The sequence below is a fragment of the Calonectris borealis genome, chromosome 7, assembly GCF_964195595.1.
Source record: "Calonectris borealis chromosome 7, bCalBor7.hap1.2, whole genome shotgun sequence".
Lineage (NCBI taxonomy): Eukaryota > Metazoa > Chordata > Aves > Procellariiformes > Procellariidae > Calonectris > Calonectris borealis.
The window spans coordinates 44,676,163-44,694,913 of NC_134318.1; the positions used below are offsets into that span (position 1 = coordinate 44,676,163).

The 18,751-nt window shown below is 37.7% G+C and overlaps 1 protein-coding gene across 1 annotated transcript in view; it reads right to left on the reverse strand.

Annotated features, from left to right (window-relative positions):
* The window catches only part of CFAP46 (cilia and flagella associated protein 46), an 85,510-nt gene extending 71,889 nt beyond the window's left edge, over positions 1–13,621 (reverse strand). The window contains exons 1-9 of the mRNA XM_075155327.1: positions 13,573–13,621; positions 12,917–13,041; positions 11,798–11,929; positions 9,281–9,345; positions 8,579–8,743; positions 3,771–3,894; positions 2,143–2,237; positions 1,186–1,293; positions 422–521 (exon numbers count right to left, since the gene is read on the reverse strand). Coding sequence (XP_075011428.1) covers positions 422–521; positions 1,186–1,293; positions 2,143–2,237; positions 3,771–3,894; positions 8,579–8,743; positions 9,281–9,345; positions 11,798–11,929; positions 12,917–13,041; positions 13,573–13,621 — 963 coding nt within the window. The remainder of the gene's footprint in view (positions 1–421; positions 522–1,185; positions 1,294–2,142; positions 2,238–3,770; positions 3,895–8,578; positions 8,744–9,280; positions 9,346–11,797; positions 11,930–12,916; positions 13,042–13,572) is intronic.
* Between the last annotated feature and the right edge of the window lie 5,130 nt (positions 13,622–18,751).

An 18,751-nucleotide genomic window follows, 5' to 3' on the forward strand; every position in this document is an offset into this window, starting at 1 on the left:
AGTAACATTAACTGCTTTTAGAGCTTACATCTTGGTGACCAATTACAGTCTCAATGGGTAAACTGGTTAAATCTTCAAAATCTGCAGCAGCATTTAACTTCCAATCAAACTGTTCCACAGATAACGTTTTAAAAACATAGGCAAAAATTTACAGTTAACATTTATTTTCCAAAACTAACTGCACCACTAATTACTCTATTCTACCTATACCCTACCTTCTGACCTTACATCTTCTCTCTAGTTTAGGAATAGATCACTTATCCAAGTAATTATTTATATTAATGAATATATAAACAATACAGAGATGGACAGAAATCACAGAACCATCAGTATTATTTTTAAAGTATAATCACAAGGTTGGGGGGGGAGAGCAATGTTTGTAAAAAAAAAAAAATCAACCATAATTAATATTAATACTTACAGTAATCCCAGCCCTCTTCAAATCAAGTATACAATCATATGCAAGCTTAATGCAGTTTACTTCCATAGAAAAACGAGCTAATTCCAGAATCAAAGGAATCCTTCAAAAATAGAAAAACGTCACTTCAGAGAATCTGATATTGCTCTTTCATGGAATGAGAAAAACACTATATGAAAGTAACTTTATGCAATATATCTGAAAACCTTGAAGTCACCTGAATATTAAAGGACATGTGATTATACTAGTAATGCTCACAGTTAAAAAGGAAAAAGATTAAAGTTGGCTACATGAAAAATACAAAAGTTCATCTGTTTATGGAAAATAATTAGTATACTTCTACTGTAGTCTTGCACAAACTGTTCCTGAAGAACATAAAGAATGCAGAATGAAATGTGTGCAGCACAAAGATGGTGAAATAGCAAACGAAGATTACAGGTAATTCTGTAAATACAATGCAGTCAACTGGCACCCAACTTAAAACAGTCAAACCCATTGGTTTATCAACAACAAAGGGTTATGGAAAGATTTAATCAGGTTATACAAACAGCTATATGGAAGAAGATATTTAATCTTGAGTCCTTTAATAAAGCCTAATAGGACCTTTGTCTTCTTTTAAGATGACCTAAGCGTTAACACAACACGAACAATTATAACTAAGTGCTAGTTCACTCTCTTCAAGGCCAACAGGAATTTTGACAGACTTCAGTGGAAGCAGGATCAGCTTCAGCATCAACTTTCACAGGGCTATGACAAGTAAAACTCACTTCACACTGAGAACAGATGCTGGAGGTACATCATATTGTTTCAAAAGTACATATACAGAATTCAGATTTGCGGTGGCATCACTTGGAAATTCATTTGTGTCCCGCTGCCTGCAATATATTAGGAATTGATCATAACTTTTCACAAGAAATATTATTGCATTAGAAATTTGAAGTAACTCTCCTCGTTATGGCTCCTAGTCCAATGTATTAGTGAGATACCTGGATTTTGAAATATCAGAGAAAAAAAATTTAAAAATCAAGTCAAGAAAACCTACTTCAGTATGCCAAGTAAGTTAACTCAGAGACAGCCAGACACGAAGCACAAAGCACATTCCAGCATAAGAATTAGTATTTCAGACAGTAAAGTAAATTTTATTCCAGAAGCAAAGAAAAATGGTGTGCAAATCTCCTTTCCTATTATGTCAACATAAATTAATCCACTAAGAAAAGAATTAATACTTTTTAAAAGGGGAAGTGTTGAGACATTGAAAAAAAAAATTAAATGAGATTTTGTTATAAGTCTAATTTTCAAAATTGTTTTATGCCTTTAAAATTTAAAAGTTTAAAAAGTATTATGCTTCCCATCTTTGCGATTCATGCATTGTATTTCAGGTGTGATTTCCCCACTTCATCTTTACTCTCTTATACAGGACTTGTGTACTGAATCGCAACCTGTTGGATACAAAAATGTCTTTCAATCTCTTAAATTCTTTAACCTGAGAATATCTGTACGGCACACTATTCCCTACATTCGCAAAGAACTATCTCACTTTTTACCTGAGGCTGTTCTGTAGACAGGCCTGACAGTTACTACCCAAACTGTCATTATAGTTTTCCGTTTGAGACACCAATCTTTGCAGTAGATTTTTCTACTAGCAAATGGGATATCAGGACCTGACTCTACCTCTGTAATATCAGCATCAAAGTACAAGTGGAAGGATACATTTTAATACTTACGATTTTAACATCTGCATTTTATAAATAACTGAAAAATGGATGGAATTTTGTATTTCCTTCTCTACCTGGGAAATATCCATTAGTTTGTGATATACCTATAAAATAACAATTTAATTATTAATTGATTAAATAAGCAAACAAAGGACAGACACACTCAATAGGGCTAAAATAAAGCAGGTATGTTGACTGTAGGCTTGTTCATGGACTTTAAGGGCAGTGAGGCTACTACGATAATCTATGTTGTTCTGCCCAGATACCACAAAGATGACCTAGTAGAGATATGCTAATCTTCACATAGTGAGGATCAGAAGTATTAGCAGAAATCTAAATGCGGAACTAACATCTGAGTTAGAATTCTAATGAATGCATTTTTAATAACACCTTTTGATAGCACACATTCTGAAATCATCTTATCCAGCTATGAGAAGTGAGCCCTAGGTCAGGTTGGACGGGGCTCTGAGCAACCTGATCTAGCTGAAGATGTCCCTGCCCGCGGCAGGGGGGTTGGACTAGATGACCTTTAAGGGTCCTTCCAACCCAAACTATTCTATGATTCTATTCAAATTTATCTGTAACTATAAATTATATATAACAAAAAATATTATGAAGAAATGACAATAAACTGTAGTTACTTCAATTTAACTATAGAGTTACACATTAAACATGTGCACATCATCTCTCCTGACTCTCTCACACTGATTGCCCATAGCAATCAATACTGATTACTTAAGCTGTACTGGAACAATAAGTTTTGCAGGACTTAATTATGCTGTTACTAACGCACTCAATAGTGTGGATCATTATTCTGTAGCCCTGCTGAGACACATAGCCCAAGTACAATATTAGAACTACTTTATTATTCTGTTTAAGGCCACTGTCAAATAGCTTTGCTCCACACTGCCTCTAAAACATACAGAAGTCACTTTGACCTTGCCTAAATGTTATTGCCTCATTAATATCGCACCTCTGGAAGGTTGTATATTGGTTCTCTTAATTCAAATATTAGAGAACTTTGTATTATAAACATATGCTCTTGAAAGGCAGTGATTGGGAGTGAACAGAAAAAGACAATAGGCAGTGTAGCAGAATGAAAGAAAATATGACTGCACGCAACTTCCAAGTTTTATTTGCCTATTTCTGCTTTTGCCACATTCGTCTTGACCCTCTTATTTCCCAAATTAAGGGCATGCAAGAAATGTGAACTATTGTCATATGCTCCAATTCCCAAACCCATTTATAGGGTTCAAGTTGGGTCATTTAAGTATTTATCAGCATGAGAAAAGTCAACAGATGCTAAATATGCTCAATGGCATAAGGCAGGTTAAGTTGCACACACTACACCTTTTGTGTTAATAGTAATTATTCCCAACCAGAATTTTTAGGGTTAGCAACAGTTATCCCGATGATACTATGTTGTATTAAAATAACATGGAGCAGTAGGGAGCTCTTTAGCTTATAGTATCAAAAATATACAAATTGTAAAAATCTCTGCATATCTACTGTACTGTTTGGTAGCTCACAAAATGTAAATGAAGGAAACAACATATTTAACAATTGTAACTATGATCTTATGAAATGTAGAGAAAGCTCCTGTCTTACTGGAAGTTTAAAATATTTTACAGCATTACCATCAGAGAAAATATTTGAGAGTATTTATCTGGAACATTTTCCTTAATAAAGATTGCTGCAGCAGATGAAAACTCTTTTGCTTCTTTCAGTTTTGAAGCATCAAGGAAGCACTCAAGTAAATTTCTGCAGATCAAATAAATATTTGTATTAAATATTTATTAATGCTTTCTGAAATAATTCTTATTCATATTTTTTCATATTCTTTATACTCAAGGTACCACTCTTAAATGCACTAAAGCAATTAGTGCTACAAAGCATTGACTCAACATGAAAGAGATCCTCTAACTTCTACATCTTTGTTTCTCCAGGACATACATAGGTGTTAACATACATTTATTGCAGATCACAAAAATATCTTGGAAAGTATCTTGGAAAAGGAGTTTTTTGTGAAAACTCTTCTCAACAGGACACCTGGAATTAAAACGATTAATTATTTAAAGTTGTATAAGAAAAACATTTCTGTGAGATGTATTCAAAGATTCTCCCTTAACTACTGGAAAGGCTAGTATTTCAAAGCCATCTAGCAAAAGAAAACTGTTGATGTTGGGAACTGCAACATATCTACTGGATTTTCAACACTTTATCTGATTTAACTGAAAAAGAGCCTGTGATTCCATGGAATAAATTAACAACAACAATAATAATAATTAAAAAAAAAGATTCAAAAAATAAGTACAAATGCAAGAAAAAATAAATGCTACCATTAGTTTCATAACACAAACACACTGTGGGCAGGAGGTTGGATAACCCATTTCATGAGGTCCCTTCCCACCTGCATTGCGTTGCAAACCTAAGATATATGCTACATCTCCAGACATCATCTGTCAGGATTATTCCAGACGTCATCTGTCAGATTTTTTTTTTTGAAGCAACACAGTACCTATGTAATGAACTTGTCTAAAACTTTTGGAATAGCTTGTGAAAATAGATACCTTTAACCTTGGTTCAGTTCCACTGTGTATTCTAAGTCTCAAGGCTTCCCATTAACAATAATTTTCTGCTCAACCAACATTATTTTTCTTGTGATTTATTTTTACTGAGGTTTTAGATATTATTTGTTGTTTCTTTCACTGAAATTAAATACTGAAGACACAATAAATCTGTCTGCATGTTGACTAGGTGGCTTTCTAACATTACTTTTCCTCAGTGACCATAGATTTATGAATATCTGTGCTGGTTTAGGCTGGGGTAGAGTTAATTTTCTTCATAGTAGCTAGTATGGGGCTATGTTTTGGATTTGTGCTGGAAACAGTGTTGATAACACAGGGATGTTTTCGTTATTGCTGAGCAGTGCTTACACAGAGTCAAGGCCTCTTCTGCCACTCGCATTGCTCCACCAGCAAGGAGTGTAGGCTGGGGGTGCACAGAAAGTTGGGAGGGGACACAGCCAGGACAGCTGATCCCAACTGACCAAAGAGATATTCTATACCATAGGACATCATGCTCAGCAATAAAACTAGGGGGAAGGTTGGTGGGGGGGCCACTGCCCAGGGACTGGCTGGGCATCAGTTGGTTAGCTACATCATTTGTCTTTTTTGGGTTTTATTTCTCTTTGTTATTTTCATTTTCATTACAATAATTACATACATCATAATAATAATAATTATTATTATATTATTATATTTAATATATAATATAATATATTAATATATAATATTATTATATAATATATATTATTATTATTATATTTCAATTATTAAACTGTTCTTATCTCAACCCACAAGTTTTCTCGCTGTTGCTCTTCCAATTCTCCTCCCCCATCCCGCTGCGGGGGGAGGATGAGCGAGCAGCTGTGTAGTGCTTAGTTGCTGGCTGGAGTTAAACCACAACAGTATCTTAGCCTACATTTGCTGCTCAATTCAGAAACATCTGTTCTCACTATAGCAAAGACTTGAAATTATGTAACAGATAGCTCTTTCTCTTAAAACTTGTATCTCAGTAAAATATGAACTGCAATCAGAGATTGCAAATCAGATACTATCAGTTCAGATGCTTTAAATTTAGTTCTTTAGATTTATTTTAGAAAAAATTAACATACAAAACAGAAATAGTGGGGCCAGCAGGACTAGGGCAGTGATCGTCTGCCCTTTCTTCACCGAAAGGGCTGTCAAGCCTTGGAACAGGCTGCCCAGGGAAGTGGTTGAGTCACCATCCCTGGAGGTATTTAAAAGACGTGTAGATGCGGTGCTTGGGGACATGGTTTAGTGGTGGACTTGGCAGTGTTGGGTTTACGGTAGGACTTGATGATCTTAAAGGTCGTTTCCAACCTAAATGATTTTGTGATTCTAAAAACAAGTAAAGTCTGCCAAAAGGTCTAACTCTGAATATCAGATCCGTAAACCTACAATTATATTCAAAAAAAAGGAACATTAGGACCTTATTTTTGCCTGAATTTGTAATAATAAAACTTCTTCTTGATAGTGAACAGCTGTCAGAGACATTGAGCAGATTATATTAGCATATACCTTATACATATACATGTAATATGTATATGATCTAAATTTCCACAGCACAGCTTCACTTCTCATCTAAATCAAGGACTTAATCATTTAAGCCTTTCAGTTAGATTAAAATGATAGAATAATCTGGGCACACACATCATTTATACAATTATACCCTCCAAAGAAGCCAGTATCAGCCTTAAATATATGTAGCCACTCCACAAAAAAATGACACACCGCTCTCAACAACTATCGACTATATTGTACCAAGATGCTTGAGCAGGAGGGTTGGACTAGGTGATCTTGAGAGGTCCTTTCCAACCTCAGCTGTTCTGTGAAGACGGCAGAACCAGGGGCCTCTCACTGAGAAAATGTATGCTTTGTTATAACTCAGGACTGTTAACTCAAGCAATTTAGTCAACCTCCATTGTCAAAGGCTCTCACATTCTAAAGAATTAAAGGAAAACTAATCTTCTAACTAGGATCCCATACTTCCCAGGAAAAAAGGTTTCCAGGGCTATGCTGCTAAAACCCTCTGCTCTGCCTGAAGAAAACTCCTTCACACGTATTTTTTCTTAGCAGAAGTGACCACATTTAAACACAAAAATATTTAAATTCTACCATCCGAACAACCCACTGATGATGTCTGAAAAATAAGTCTGCGGGTGTCATCATATATACACCACTGAACACGCAATGGGAAGTCAGATTGAGACCACTCGTACATAGCTCAAACAAACAACGATATTTTCAATAGATACACTGAGAATTATTTAGGCATATTGTATAATACATTAACATGTACCTTTCTGCTATTCTCATTACGGATAAATGTATTTAAAGGCAACGTATCAAAAAGTATTAATTTGTTCAGTCACTTAAAACCCACCACTACAGCAGAAAGTAACAACATACATGTCTATTTAAAAACTCTGTATTTGTACCTATCTTTTAAAACTACATTTAATCAGGTTGCATTTTTCATTTCCTTATACAAGCAATAAGGACTTTCAGTCATGCTTAATAAGAATGTCCCTGAAATGGGGAAAATAACTACAACATACTCCTTCAGCCACAAATTGTCTTCCGTGAAATACGAATTGCTAAAGATCTGACTAGAATTAATTATTTAATTCAGTGTAAATTACACTATACACTTCTGAACAGTGTGTGTGTGTATATATATAAAAAAACCCTATATATTTCCTGAATAAAACATGAAATTGGTTGAAAAATTTCCGTTATGACAGACATAAATGTGGAAGGCATTTTTATCCAACCCTAGATTACTAATCTCTTCCCTAAAATTATTAGATTTTTAATTCTTATTTTTTTGCATAATACTGAAAGAGATCCTGTGAATTCACCCTGTTGGGAGTGGGAGGTTTAACTCTCAAATAACAATCTATTTCCCTTCATTAACTCCCATAAAGGAAACCTGTTGGTTGAAACCTTAATAGCCTTGTTTATGCAAGTTATTCTCCTTTTCATAACTTTTGAGCTGTTATTTTGCATAAGACCTATTTCATTCACGCTTTGAAACATTAGGCCAAGCAGTATATCCAAATTAGCAGGGGCAGCCCTGAAGAAAACTGGATATAATACTAATTAGAAAGGAAAAAGCTTGACCTAAACTAATTACATTGATAAGAACCATACAGTACCAAATTGTACATTACAGCACGTGACTGACATATAAAAACCACATCACTACTGACGGTAACTCATCTCTGTATTGTCAATTGCTGTACTTGCAATACAAATACTTATTTTGCTCACTGATTTTTCATAAAGTTTCATTTCAACATCCAGTTATGGGTTAACAAGAGGAAAAAAATAGTGAGAAAGATAACTTAGGTCAATATATTTAAAATCTTCATAATGAAGGAGGAAATTAGAAAGCATCCTGAATATGTTCTCACATCCTTACCAGGCTGTTCCTTTCTCTTCAGGGATCAGAGGACAGAAGAGATCTTTGTTTCTCTATTTAAAGGTTATGTTTCTTTACCTGAAGAAAATAGTTCTTAAAGAAAACGGGAGTTTGTCTGTCTCCTCACTTAAAAGGACTGCACGTAAGCAGTGACTCAAACACCCCATCCAAAATGACTGTGATAATTCAGATCAGACCTAGGGCCTAACTGCCTCTGCCACTAAAATTTTAACCTCAAAGTAAATATTACAATGACGCCCCTTTTATGTTAAGCATGCATTTATATATCTTTAAGAGTTATGAATTAAGCTTTCCACAATAAATGTATCTACAATGTTACCCACGAAATATACATTATTAAAGACTACCTCAGGTGGCAGCCACATGTACAAGAGGACCACAGAATGCCCATGTGAAAAAATACAATTAAACCTACATCATGAGTTCTGCTGTCCATTCATTGTCTTGCTCTTCAGTTTGGCTTAACGCTTTAACAATCTGAGAAAGGCTGGGAATAAGACAATAACGGAATCCAGGCTTAAGATATGGCCTCACGAGTTGCCAATAAAGAACTGAGGCATTATATATCAAAAAATAATATCTGAAAAACAAGAATCAAGAATTTAGTATTTCATGGACTTAGATAAACATAAAATTACAGCTGGAGTATTTTAAGACACTTCTAAGAAGCAAAAATTGGAACCTTTCCTATGTGTTTAGATGAGAACCAATCCCGACTAAGGACTGAGAACACAAGTACAGCATGAGAATACGATAACTCTTGCAACTACACTCTACCCAGTAATTAGCCCCTTAAAATAAGCTAACATGGTGCTCTCCTTCTACAGAGTATAAATATAAAAGGGGAAGAAATGCTCAGAGCTATCTACCAACCTCAAACAGGCTGATTCATCCTGTCTATTTGAGACTGTTCAGTATTATTATATTGTTGCGGCACGCACAGCGGTTACAGAAGTGCAGTAACAAAATGGAAGGAAAATCCACAAAAGCAAAAAAAATCCCAAACAACACAACTCCAGACTACCTAGTGAAAATCTGAGACAAACAACTATGAAAACCTACTAACTCAGTAGCATTTCCTGAGATTTAAAGAGTTAATCCTATCAGTAGGGCCTACCTTGGATCATGGGTGGCAAAATCGATTGCCTTCATAAAAAACAGCACAAACTTTTCAAACTCTTCCTAGAACAGAACAAAAAAATTGTTAATGCAATTTGAATATGGTTTTTATAAATCAGTACATTGTCTTCCTATTTCAATATGTTCACATCTCATGATTTTTATTTTCAAACCAATCATCTCAAATAAAACATGCTGCCATAAGAAGTTGCTGCCATAGAAACAGAATAACTAAAAATCGGTAGCATTGCCTATTACTGTGTTTTCCTGATTTCAAATTTTAAGACTATATTTTCAGTTCCTTTCATTTCTGCCAAACTTTAATTATCAGGACTGAAATTTTCCAAAACTGCAAAGCTGCGCACTTTACAAGCTTTCACCAAAGAAAGCTCAGAAACGTCCATGAGCAAAGCCAGGGGAAAAAAAAAAAATTGCTTTGTCCCATTAAAAAATTTTCTGCAGAAAAACTCCAACAAGAATTTGTCAACTGAGCGGTGTGTCAGGCATGCTCTTTTTATCATTAAAGCAGCTAGGAAGCAGCTTTTCAGAGGAGGACCTGGGGTCCTCGTGGACACCAAGTTCAACACAAGCCAGCAGCGTGCCCTTGCCGCAAAGGTGGCTAACAGTGTCCTGGGCTGCCTTAGGAGGAGTGTTGCCAGCAGCTCGAGGGAGATGATCCTTCCCCTCTACTCAGCACTGGTGAGGCCACACCAGGAGTACTGTGCCCAGTTCTGGGCTCCCCAGTACGAGAGAGACATGGACACTGGGGAAAGAGTCCAATGAAGGGCCGCAAAAATGATGAAGGGACTAGAGCATATCTCATAGGAGGAAAGGCTGAGAGAGCTGGGACTGTTTAGCCTGGAGAAGGCGGCTCGGGGGGATCTCATCAGTATGTACAAACACCTCAAGGGAAGGTGTAAAGAAGATGGATGGGAGCATAAAAAGGGATTTTTGAAAGCCTAAGAGAGAGATGCAATGGAAATGGCAAAGCGGAGGTGGAACTGGATGGGCAGGAAGGGGATGACACCAGAGGGCTCTCTATAGTGAGACAGAACAGAATAACTAAAAACTCCGAGATAGCTGGGACTGATTTACTGAACTCTGGGACTGGCATAAGAGGGCTTCTGAGCAATAAGTGGGAACTGCCTAGATAAAGAGAAAACCAAGATTAAGAGCCTGAGCAATGTTAGATACTAAAGTAGAAAAGTTGCACTTGGCCCTTAGGAACATAAGTATCTTAATCAGCTAACAAGGATGGAAACCAACATAAGGACAAATTTATCCCTTCTAAGTGAATGATGATTACTAGTCATACAGCATGAGATGTTGTGCCACTCCCATTTTCATAAATGATCTAGGAACACAGCAGTGAAAAGACTTTACAGCTGATACAAAGTGTATCTTAAAAGCATATTACAATGCACAGCACAAGGGAACCAAGTTAGCATTGCATATACTGGGACGGTTCTTAATTTCTAAGAAGTTAGCAAGAGTGAAGAAGAAAACAGCAAAATTTGGCTGAGATTTAGAAAACATCACAGAATAGTTTGTTTAATTTAGAAACGTGAAAGGCTAACTGGACGTTAGAAAATACTTTTCAAAGGTGTACAAAGTTTTAAAGGGATCACTGATCAGTTATTCTGCACACGCACTCAGAGAAGGCAGAGAAAGTACAGATAATATAATAAGGAAAAGATTCTAGCTTGAAAGTTAATTCAAACACATTATTCAAAGAAACTACAGCAACATCCGTCAGGGAAATTTGTGAACGCAAATAACACAAACATCTGTTGCAGCCATTTTAGGGGGTCAGATATCATTGACAAATTGTCAAAGCTGACTGACGACAGTATGAGGGCAAGTGAAATACTGAAGACAGAAAACAGATCCCACTCCATTTTAAATTCAACAGGAGGTAAAAACTGCTTATCATGTATGGACATGGTATCACCAAATAGTAACACACAGAAGCTTTTAGAAGCAGAAGTATCCTGCTGAGTTGCTACCAGAAAGCTTCATCTCTCATTTCAAAAAGCCACATCCAAAGTACTACATGGAAAAGTTACTGATCAGTGGTGAAAGCACATTGCCACAGAAGAGAAATGAACTGTACAACCTCTCTGAGGGCCCCTTTAGTCCTCCATTTCCCACGATTCTGTAAAATGCTTAGTGTGATCCTGAATAAAACCGGTAATCGTTTTGCCAGTTACAGCTAAATTTGGTCTGAAAGTATCATACCAATGTAAAAAGCGAAAATGTTGACTTTAAAACAATCAACCTTCTGAAAAATTTTGGATTCTTTTTTTTTCCTCCCCAAAGTATTTGCAATATCAGTCTAATTCAGCTGGTAAGTTTTGTCTACTGCCCAACTACCGTTAATATACTTTCCTTTGATTCTTCCAACAGTCCTGATTACCCTTGTGTATTTTAAATGACTGAAAGCGATACATAAAAATCTAGGAAGAAATACTTTCAAAAACTGGCTTAGTATAATGCAACCTTCATAATTTCTCACCAAATTATCTGTAGAGAGTGGAGTGTGCAACTGGCCTTGGCACAAATACGCTCTGCCAAGAAACTGGTTCACAGGAAATCTTCCTTTAAAATACATCTGTAGACAGTCACTGCTTATTTCCAGATAACCCAGCTAAGACCAAAAAAAGCATTTTAATATTTTTAAAATGCAACAAATAATTAAGAACTGTTAGCTTTTAAAAATGCATGCCTACTCAAAGTGTAACATCTAACTGCATACCAGTATGCAAACAGTATTCCATAAAGCTGCATATCAGATCTGGTATAAACCCATTAAGATTTATTAAAATTTAATGTAGACTTTTGTCATTCCAAATGTATAGAAAAATAGCTCTTTTATTTAACAAAGCTCCTGAGTCACTCAGTCATAGAACCCCTTACAGCATACAAAAAATGTTTCCTTTTTTAATAGCCATTAACAGATTTGTTAACATAAAGGCAAAATTCTTAGTAGATTTTTTTTTTAAAAGGACGGATATTAGCCTGCAGGATTTTGTATGGATGTCAGTGTCACACCTCAATTTTCAGACAACATGTAGAATTTGAGTGGCTTGCAGCTTGAAAAAAAAAAAATTGTTTTATTAGAAACTCTGTCTGCTTGAAATCCAATCACTTGTACCCATGGATTGAAAATTAAAAAATACTTCAAAATTAAGAACCTCTACCACATTTTATAGAAGTCAGCTCAATTAGCAACAATCTTTCGTAATTAGAATGTCACCTTTTCTTCTTTTGCCCGGTAGGGACTGTTCACAAACACATTTTCTTCAGTCATAACCAAACTGCTAACGTTAGTTTTTCCATAACAAGAAAAAACAGGCATGGCAAACTATTTTATATTACTATGGTATACCTTGCATATTTTGGTCTAATTACAAACTTCACAAACCACAGTTTGCTGACTGACTATAAAGAAGTGATTAGGCCTAGTTTTAACTGAAAATGCATGTTTAAACAATTGCTCTCCGAAAATAGAAGTGTAATATTTTTTCACAGGTACTTCTGGGAATATTTTTAAGTAGTAACTTTAACAACTGTAAATACAATATGTCATATAAATGTTTTTATTCAAAACAGCTAAACTGCCTAAATTACAAACCTGAAATGCTTGTTCAGCACATAAAACATATAAGTCGGTGCTGAAGTTATCTGATGAGTCAAGTGCAGATTTTCCTTGACTGGCTGATTTGATCAACTCATAAGCATTCTTCAAAGCCTGAACATCTGAAATAAAAAAGGAATAAAGAATGTAACAGATAATTTACGCTTCAAGGTGGACTGACAGACATGATCGCATTATTTCAAATCAACTACATGTTTCTCCTTTACAAAAATAAATCACGAATGTCAAACAACTGTTGTTCAAAGTCAGCCACAGTTGTAAGATGAAGCATTAACAACTCTCTTGCAATTTAAAATCACTAACGTTAGCATACGAGAAAGCGAACTACTTCGAAGGCCTGATTCACAATTCCCTGAACTCAACAGCACTCTTTCTGTTGAATTCGAGATTCGATCCTTAAAGCTTTTATATGAAGCAAACTTGACTGGAAGAAAACCAGATTAAGAACACTATAGCTGTTACTTCTTTTCATAGCTAAGAAGCACGTTCAAAGCATTCAGAGAAAGAATACGTTTTCTATATATCTAGAAACAAAACAGATTAAGATCAGGCAGTTTTCGTGCTTAAGGTGCGATTTATTTTACTTGTTTTTAAAGACGGGCAAAATTTCGCAACGTCTGACATCCCCTTACCTCGGCGGCTCTCTGCGGCGAGGAGCCGCTCCCTGACGGCCAGGTCCATGCCGCCACCGCCGCTCCTCACTCCGCGGGCGGGCCGCAGGCGCCGCCGGCGAAGCTTCTCCCCGAGAGACGTGGGGCAGCCCTACGAAACGAGCAGGCGGCTTTGGGGAGGCCTCTTCCGACGAGACCTTCCGAAAGCCTCCCCGCACAACCGAGCGAGCCGGCTGCGGAAGGCGCCCGCCCGCGGCGCGAGGACAGGCGGCCGCCGGCGGTCCCACCCGCCCCACCTCCCCGCTCCCCCTCTCCTCTTTCTCCGCGCCCCCCGCCGCCGCCCGCGGCTGCCGTTACCGCTCCGGGCGCGGCTGCCGGCGCGCGTATCCTAGCAGCGCTGCCACAACACGCGCACCGCCCCGCCCCGCCCCGCCCCGCCCCCGGGCTCGCTCGAGCGGACGGACGACCCTTGGCGCTGCCCGCGGGCTGGGGGCGCTGCCGGCAGGCAGGGTGCTGGGCAGGAGGGAGAAGGCTGCCGCAGCAGGAGCAGGCGCTGCAGGCCCCGTTCTGGCCTGCTAGGGAACAGCCACGGCCACGGGCGGTACAAAAGCGCGAGGGAGTTGGGACGGCCTGCACCGGAGCCCGTTTCTGAAAGACGGCACAAACACCTTCCGCCGGGAAAGTCGGCTGCGGCTTATGCCACAGATCTCTTACTCCCCCTAAAAATCCGTGCATTTAAGCATGTAATGCACACTTTCGTTATTAAGCATACACTGTATAAAAGCACTTCTCAGGCAGACACAGGTTAACAAAGGCAATGATTGATAGCTTCCTGTAGATAAAAGTATTGCTAAGAAATGCTATCACCAGTAATTTTTGTCCCTGTCTTGAGAGCTTCTAACATGAAACCTTTTGAAATGAAGCATACACCGCCAGTGACCGAAGCTTTGGGCTCAAGCAGAACAAAATGCCAAAAGATACTTGGATCGTATCTGCCAGTGCAGACAGAAGCCATAGGCTAGGGTATGAACCAAACTCAAAATTACCTTTTGAGACTCACTTCACTGTAAGTCACCAGGCACAATTTTATGATTAAAAAATCATAAAACCTTCAGAGAACAACAATCCAGAAAAGAGATAGCCAAAAAAACCTGGAAGCTCCCTGACCGCGCTGACATCAAGCCATACCAAATGAAGCATTTAGGCCTTCATTATTTCCCCCCTAACTGCTCAGTCATGACAGATTCTATGGGGTAAATCACCGCAGTCATGAAGGCAGTATAAAGGCTTACATATATAAATTTTAAACCTAAGCCCTTTGCACTTCAAGATAAATTGAAATTCTGGACTGACAGGGTGTTCCAATCCTGATGGACAGAACATATCATTCTGAAGTGCGGCACTGCTGGTGAGTTTCCAAAGATGTTTCTGGCAATCATCCTTAGCTGAATGAAAGATGAATACCAGGAGAGGCCTTAAAGGTGACAAATACTACAAATGGCAAGTGCAACAAATTCTTATGCTGCAGGCCCAGCTACTAAATAAGTCACACATACTGTATATTTCAGAACAGTAGAAGATCCTTCAGTTTATGAAGCATTGGGAACGTTACAAATATATACTAGGATCTGTAAAGAATTCAGCAGTAGACTCCTTCCTATTCTCTACCTGTTCTCCTACCTACTCCTGTCCACACAGTCCGTTGAAATTAAGTAACTGTCTTGCTTGTAATAAACAGAAATAAAATCCATCTGAAAACTTTAGGTGAGCAAGGAAAGAAAACCCTATAGCGAACCTGTGGCGATTTCTGAAGCAGAAAGCAATATATAGGTCTTGTGTAATTATGTTAGGGAGTTATGGCAATGGCTTACTATGACTTACCATGATATGCTTATCATGTACCCAAACTTAGTACCTCTTGTGCATGGCTCAGCTGCAAGTCCAGCCACTTCTTCTTGGTGTCCTTTGGCAGAATCTCAGACACAGGTAGGACTAGTGTGTCCTAATATAAAAATAAGATGTGGAAGCTCTACAGATATTGACTCAGGAAGAAGCACTCCTGAAATGTAGGTAATAGCCAAAATGGCACCACAATAATATAAAGGTCTCAAATTATTCCATTTATTATTCATCCTCATGAAATACCTGTGCTAAGAGTCCGGCTGTATTACCCCCAAATTTAATTAGAAATTACTGACTGCTACATAATGACAAGTGGTCACGTGGTTTGTGATATAAAAGTGAATATACAAATCTACTAATTAAGTCATAGTAAATGACCAGGAAAATATAGAAAGGAAACAAACAACCAAAAAAGACCAAGTTAAAATCACCCATTTGAATTAATTTGGAAATGAACTGAAAGGAATTAAATCAAAGAACTGATGAAAAAAAAGAAGTGTAGAGTTGGGGGATGGTCACATTTTACTTAGCTAGGCTTTCTGACTTTTCTTAAATGGTAACCCAATATAGAATGACTGTGATACTCAAATCTGGAAATAAAGAAATAGGTATTCATCCTCCCAGTTGTTACCAAACAGCAGTTATGACCTCCTGACAACTTACGGATAGAAACAAAGTATTCCTGGTTTGCTTTTTGGCTCATCGCTCATAGCTTTTGCTGAAGGGTCTTGGTGTACTCTTTACTGGCGCTATAGTCACCTCTATTTGTACAAATAAAGAGATTACAGTATTTATATTAACCAACATAATTAAAACTTTAAAAATAGAACGTCTCCTGTAAATGGTCAAAAGAAAGTGCATCGGGAGGTTACTTCACACTCCAGTTGCCTTTTGTAGGAATTCTTTCACTTTCCTTGAATAGATGAGGTACTGGATAATGTGCCTGATTCCAGTCCTCCTACAGGAAAGGTGAGTTTAATGAGAATGAGGAATAGTACAGACCTAATGCTCTCTAATGAGAATAGTACAGACCTCAAATGAACTATCGGTTTGCTCCATAAGCACTAACTTTTATTATAACTACTTCCTGACTTTCATGCTCTGATTTGCAGATTCAAACATCCCATTTCATGCATTACAAGTTTATCCTTCTCAAAGGGCTTTTCCGTAGTGTGTTTTTTAACATGTAAGAGAGAACAAAAATGGTTTTCTGTAACATTTTCTCATCTGTTGCTCCTTTTCTTCTGCTCTACGCTACGTATCTCAGGGGAGCTTAAGGCCAACTGCACTATCTGTACTGCAGATGCTGTCCCACCTCATGATATACCCTGGAATTCATGTATGACTCTGAAGAGACTAGACATATACATTCCATTTATCCCCAAGCTGCATACTAACATAAAGCCATGAATGCACATAAAGAAGAGCAACAAAAGGGAGAAACAAAACTTCTAGGCAGCAAAAAGATTTAGACAAACTGCAAGTATTATCTATAGACACTATGCATCTTACTCTTTTTGTTTAGAAATTGATCATGAACAGATTACTTGTCTTAAGAGTTTAAATCAATCTATTTGGATTTAAATTTTTATTATATGTTCCTAGAAAGCACTCATAATCAAATCACTGGAGCAGTAAATCTACTGAGGAGTGGAAGTAAGTGTTTTAGGGAGAGTAGGAGACAGCAGATGATAAAGAAATATCCAGTGACACAATGCATCTGTTGTCTGTGCTGTCATTACTTCTTGCCAAAAAAATAATGGCTTAACGTATCTCTTCTCCATCTCTGCTTCTGATGAAAATCTAATACTCACTGAACAGCAAAAGAATGTAAGTAGATCAGATCAAAGGTCTACCCAGTTAGCTTTCCTTTGACAGAGATGAACAATAGAAGGCTAAAGAAGAGTTTAGAACAGGGTATTGTGGTATTTCCTCAGTAAGGAATCCCCTAAACTTCCAACAGGTCATGACCAGCAACACTGAGCATTTGGCCCTGTTACAGTACCTGTGTTTTTAACAATCTTTGACATGCTTTGTCATGAATTTGCCTTATTCGACTCTTTGAACGCATGCAGACTTTTGTTATCTATATTATATTGTGCCAGCGAGTTTCAGACTTTAACTAACTATTGCATGAAAAAGAACCTCACAAAAGGTACCTCCAAAAATACTTTAAATTAAAAAAAAGTAACTTTACAAGCCAAACTCGTCCAGGAATTAGCTGTGTGTGGTTTTAACTAAGCTCTGGGATTTGTTTGAGAAGAATTTTCATGATGTCAAAATTAAGAATCTTCTCCCATCTGAACCACCATACAGAAATGCTTGTAATAAAAAGTCTAGAATTACTGAAATACTGTGTTTCTCTAGGCAGCTCTGCAGACCAAAAGATGCACTGTAATGTAACGTAAAAAAGAGATTAGTGACTTGCTCAATTTCTATGATGTAAATGACAGCAGAATAGGATATCTCATGTTGATTGTTACACACAACTGCTCTAAGGCAATCGTTATGCCACAACATGAATACATTAACATTTGATAATTTCTAGTATCTTTTAACATATAGTATCTACAGTTATCTGAAATTAACTTTTAAACATGCTACTTTAGAAAAGCAAAACCAAACAAATTAAGCACTGTATAACTATAGCAGAATATTAAATTCTACCAGAGAAATTATACCAAGGTTTGCTATGAAACAACATCTTTAAAGCATTAAGTATACAGTAAGCATGCCATTTAACATTCGAAGATGTATGTGCATGTGGTTAGCATTACAGAGCTGTACCATTACTCGTCTACTTCCTAACAGATACCTCTTTACATCGTTGCTTCTCTACATCCTTTGCTGGGATGAGTTTGCAGAGGCAGCGCCATGCCATACTGCTGTGAGCTAGTATGCTAAGAAAAAGCACATGCTTTCACGTACAGTGCCTCTGGAGACTGATGCAGTGTCCAGAGCTGCCAGGAAACCCAAAGCAAGAGTTAAGCCGCCGCCGTTTAGGAGACACGCTGCAAGACAGGGACTACTAAGGCCCCAGAGCAGAAAGCTCAGGACGACCAGCCCGCTGCCTCCCCCAGCTCCGAAACGGGGCACCTTCGCCAGTACTTTCACCGCAGCCACGCTAAAGGGCTTGTTCTCGGCTTTGAACACCGGAGACAAATCACAGGATTTTGTGGGGCAACTCCGCAACCCAGCGGAATCGACGGCAACATCAATACTGACTGGCACAATCTGATCGTGAGCTTATTTCGTTGTCGACCTTTCCATAACGAAAAAAAGGAGAACTAGAAATTGA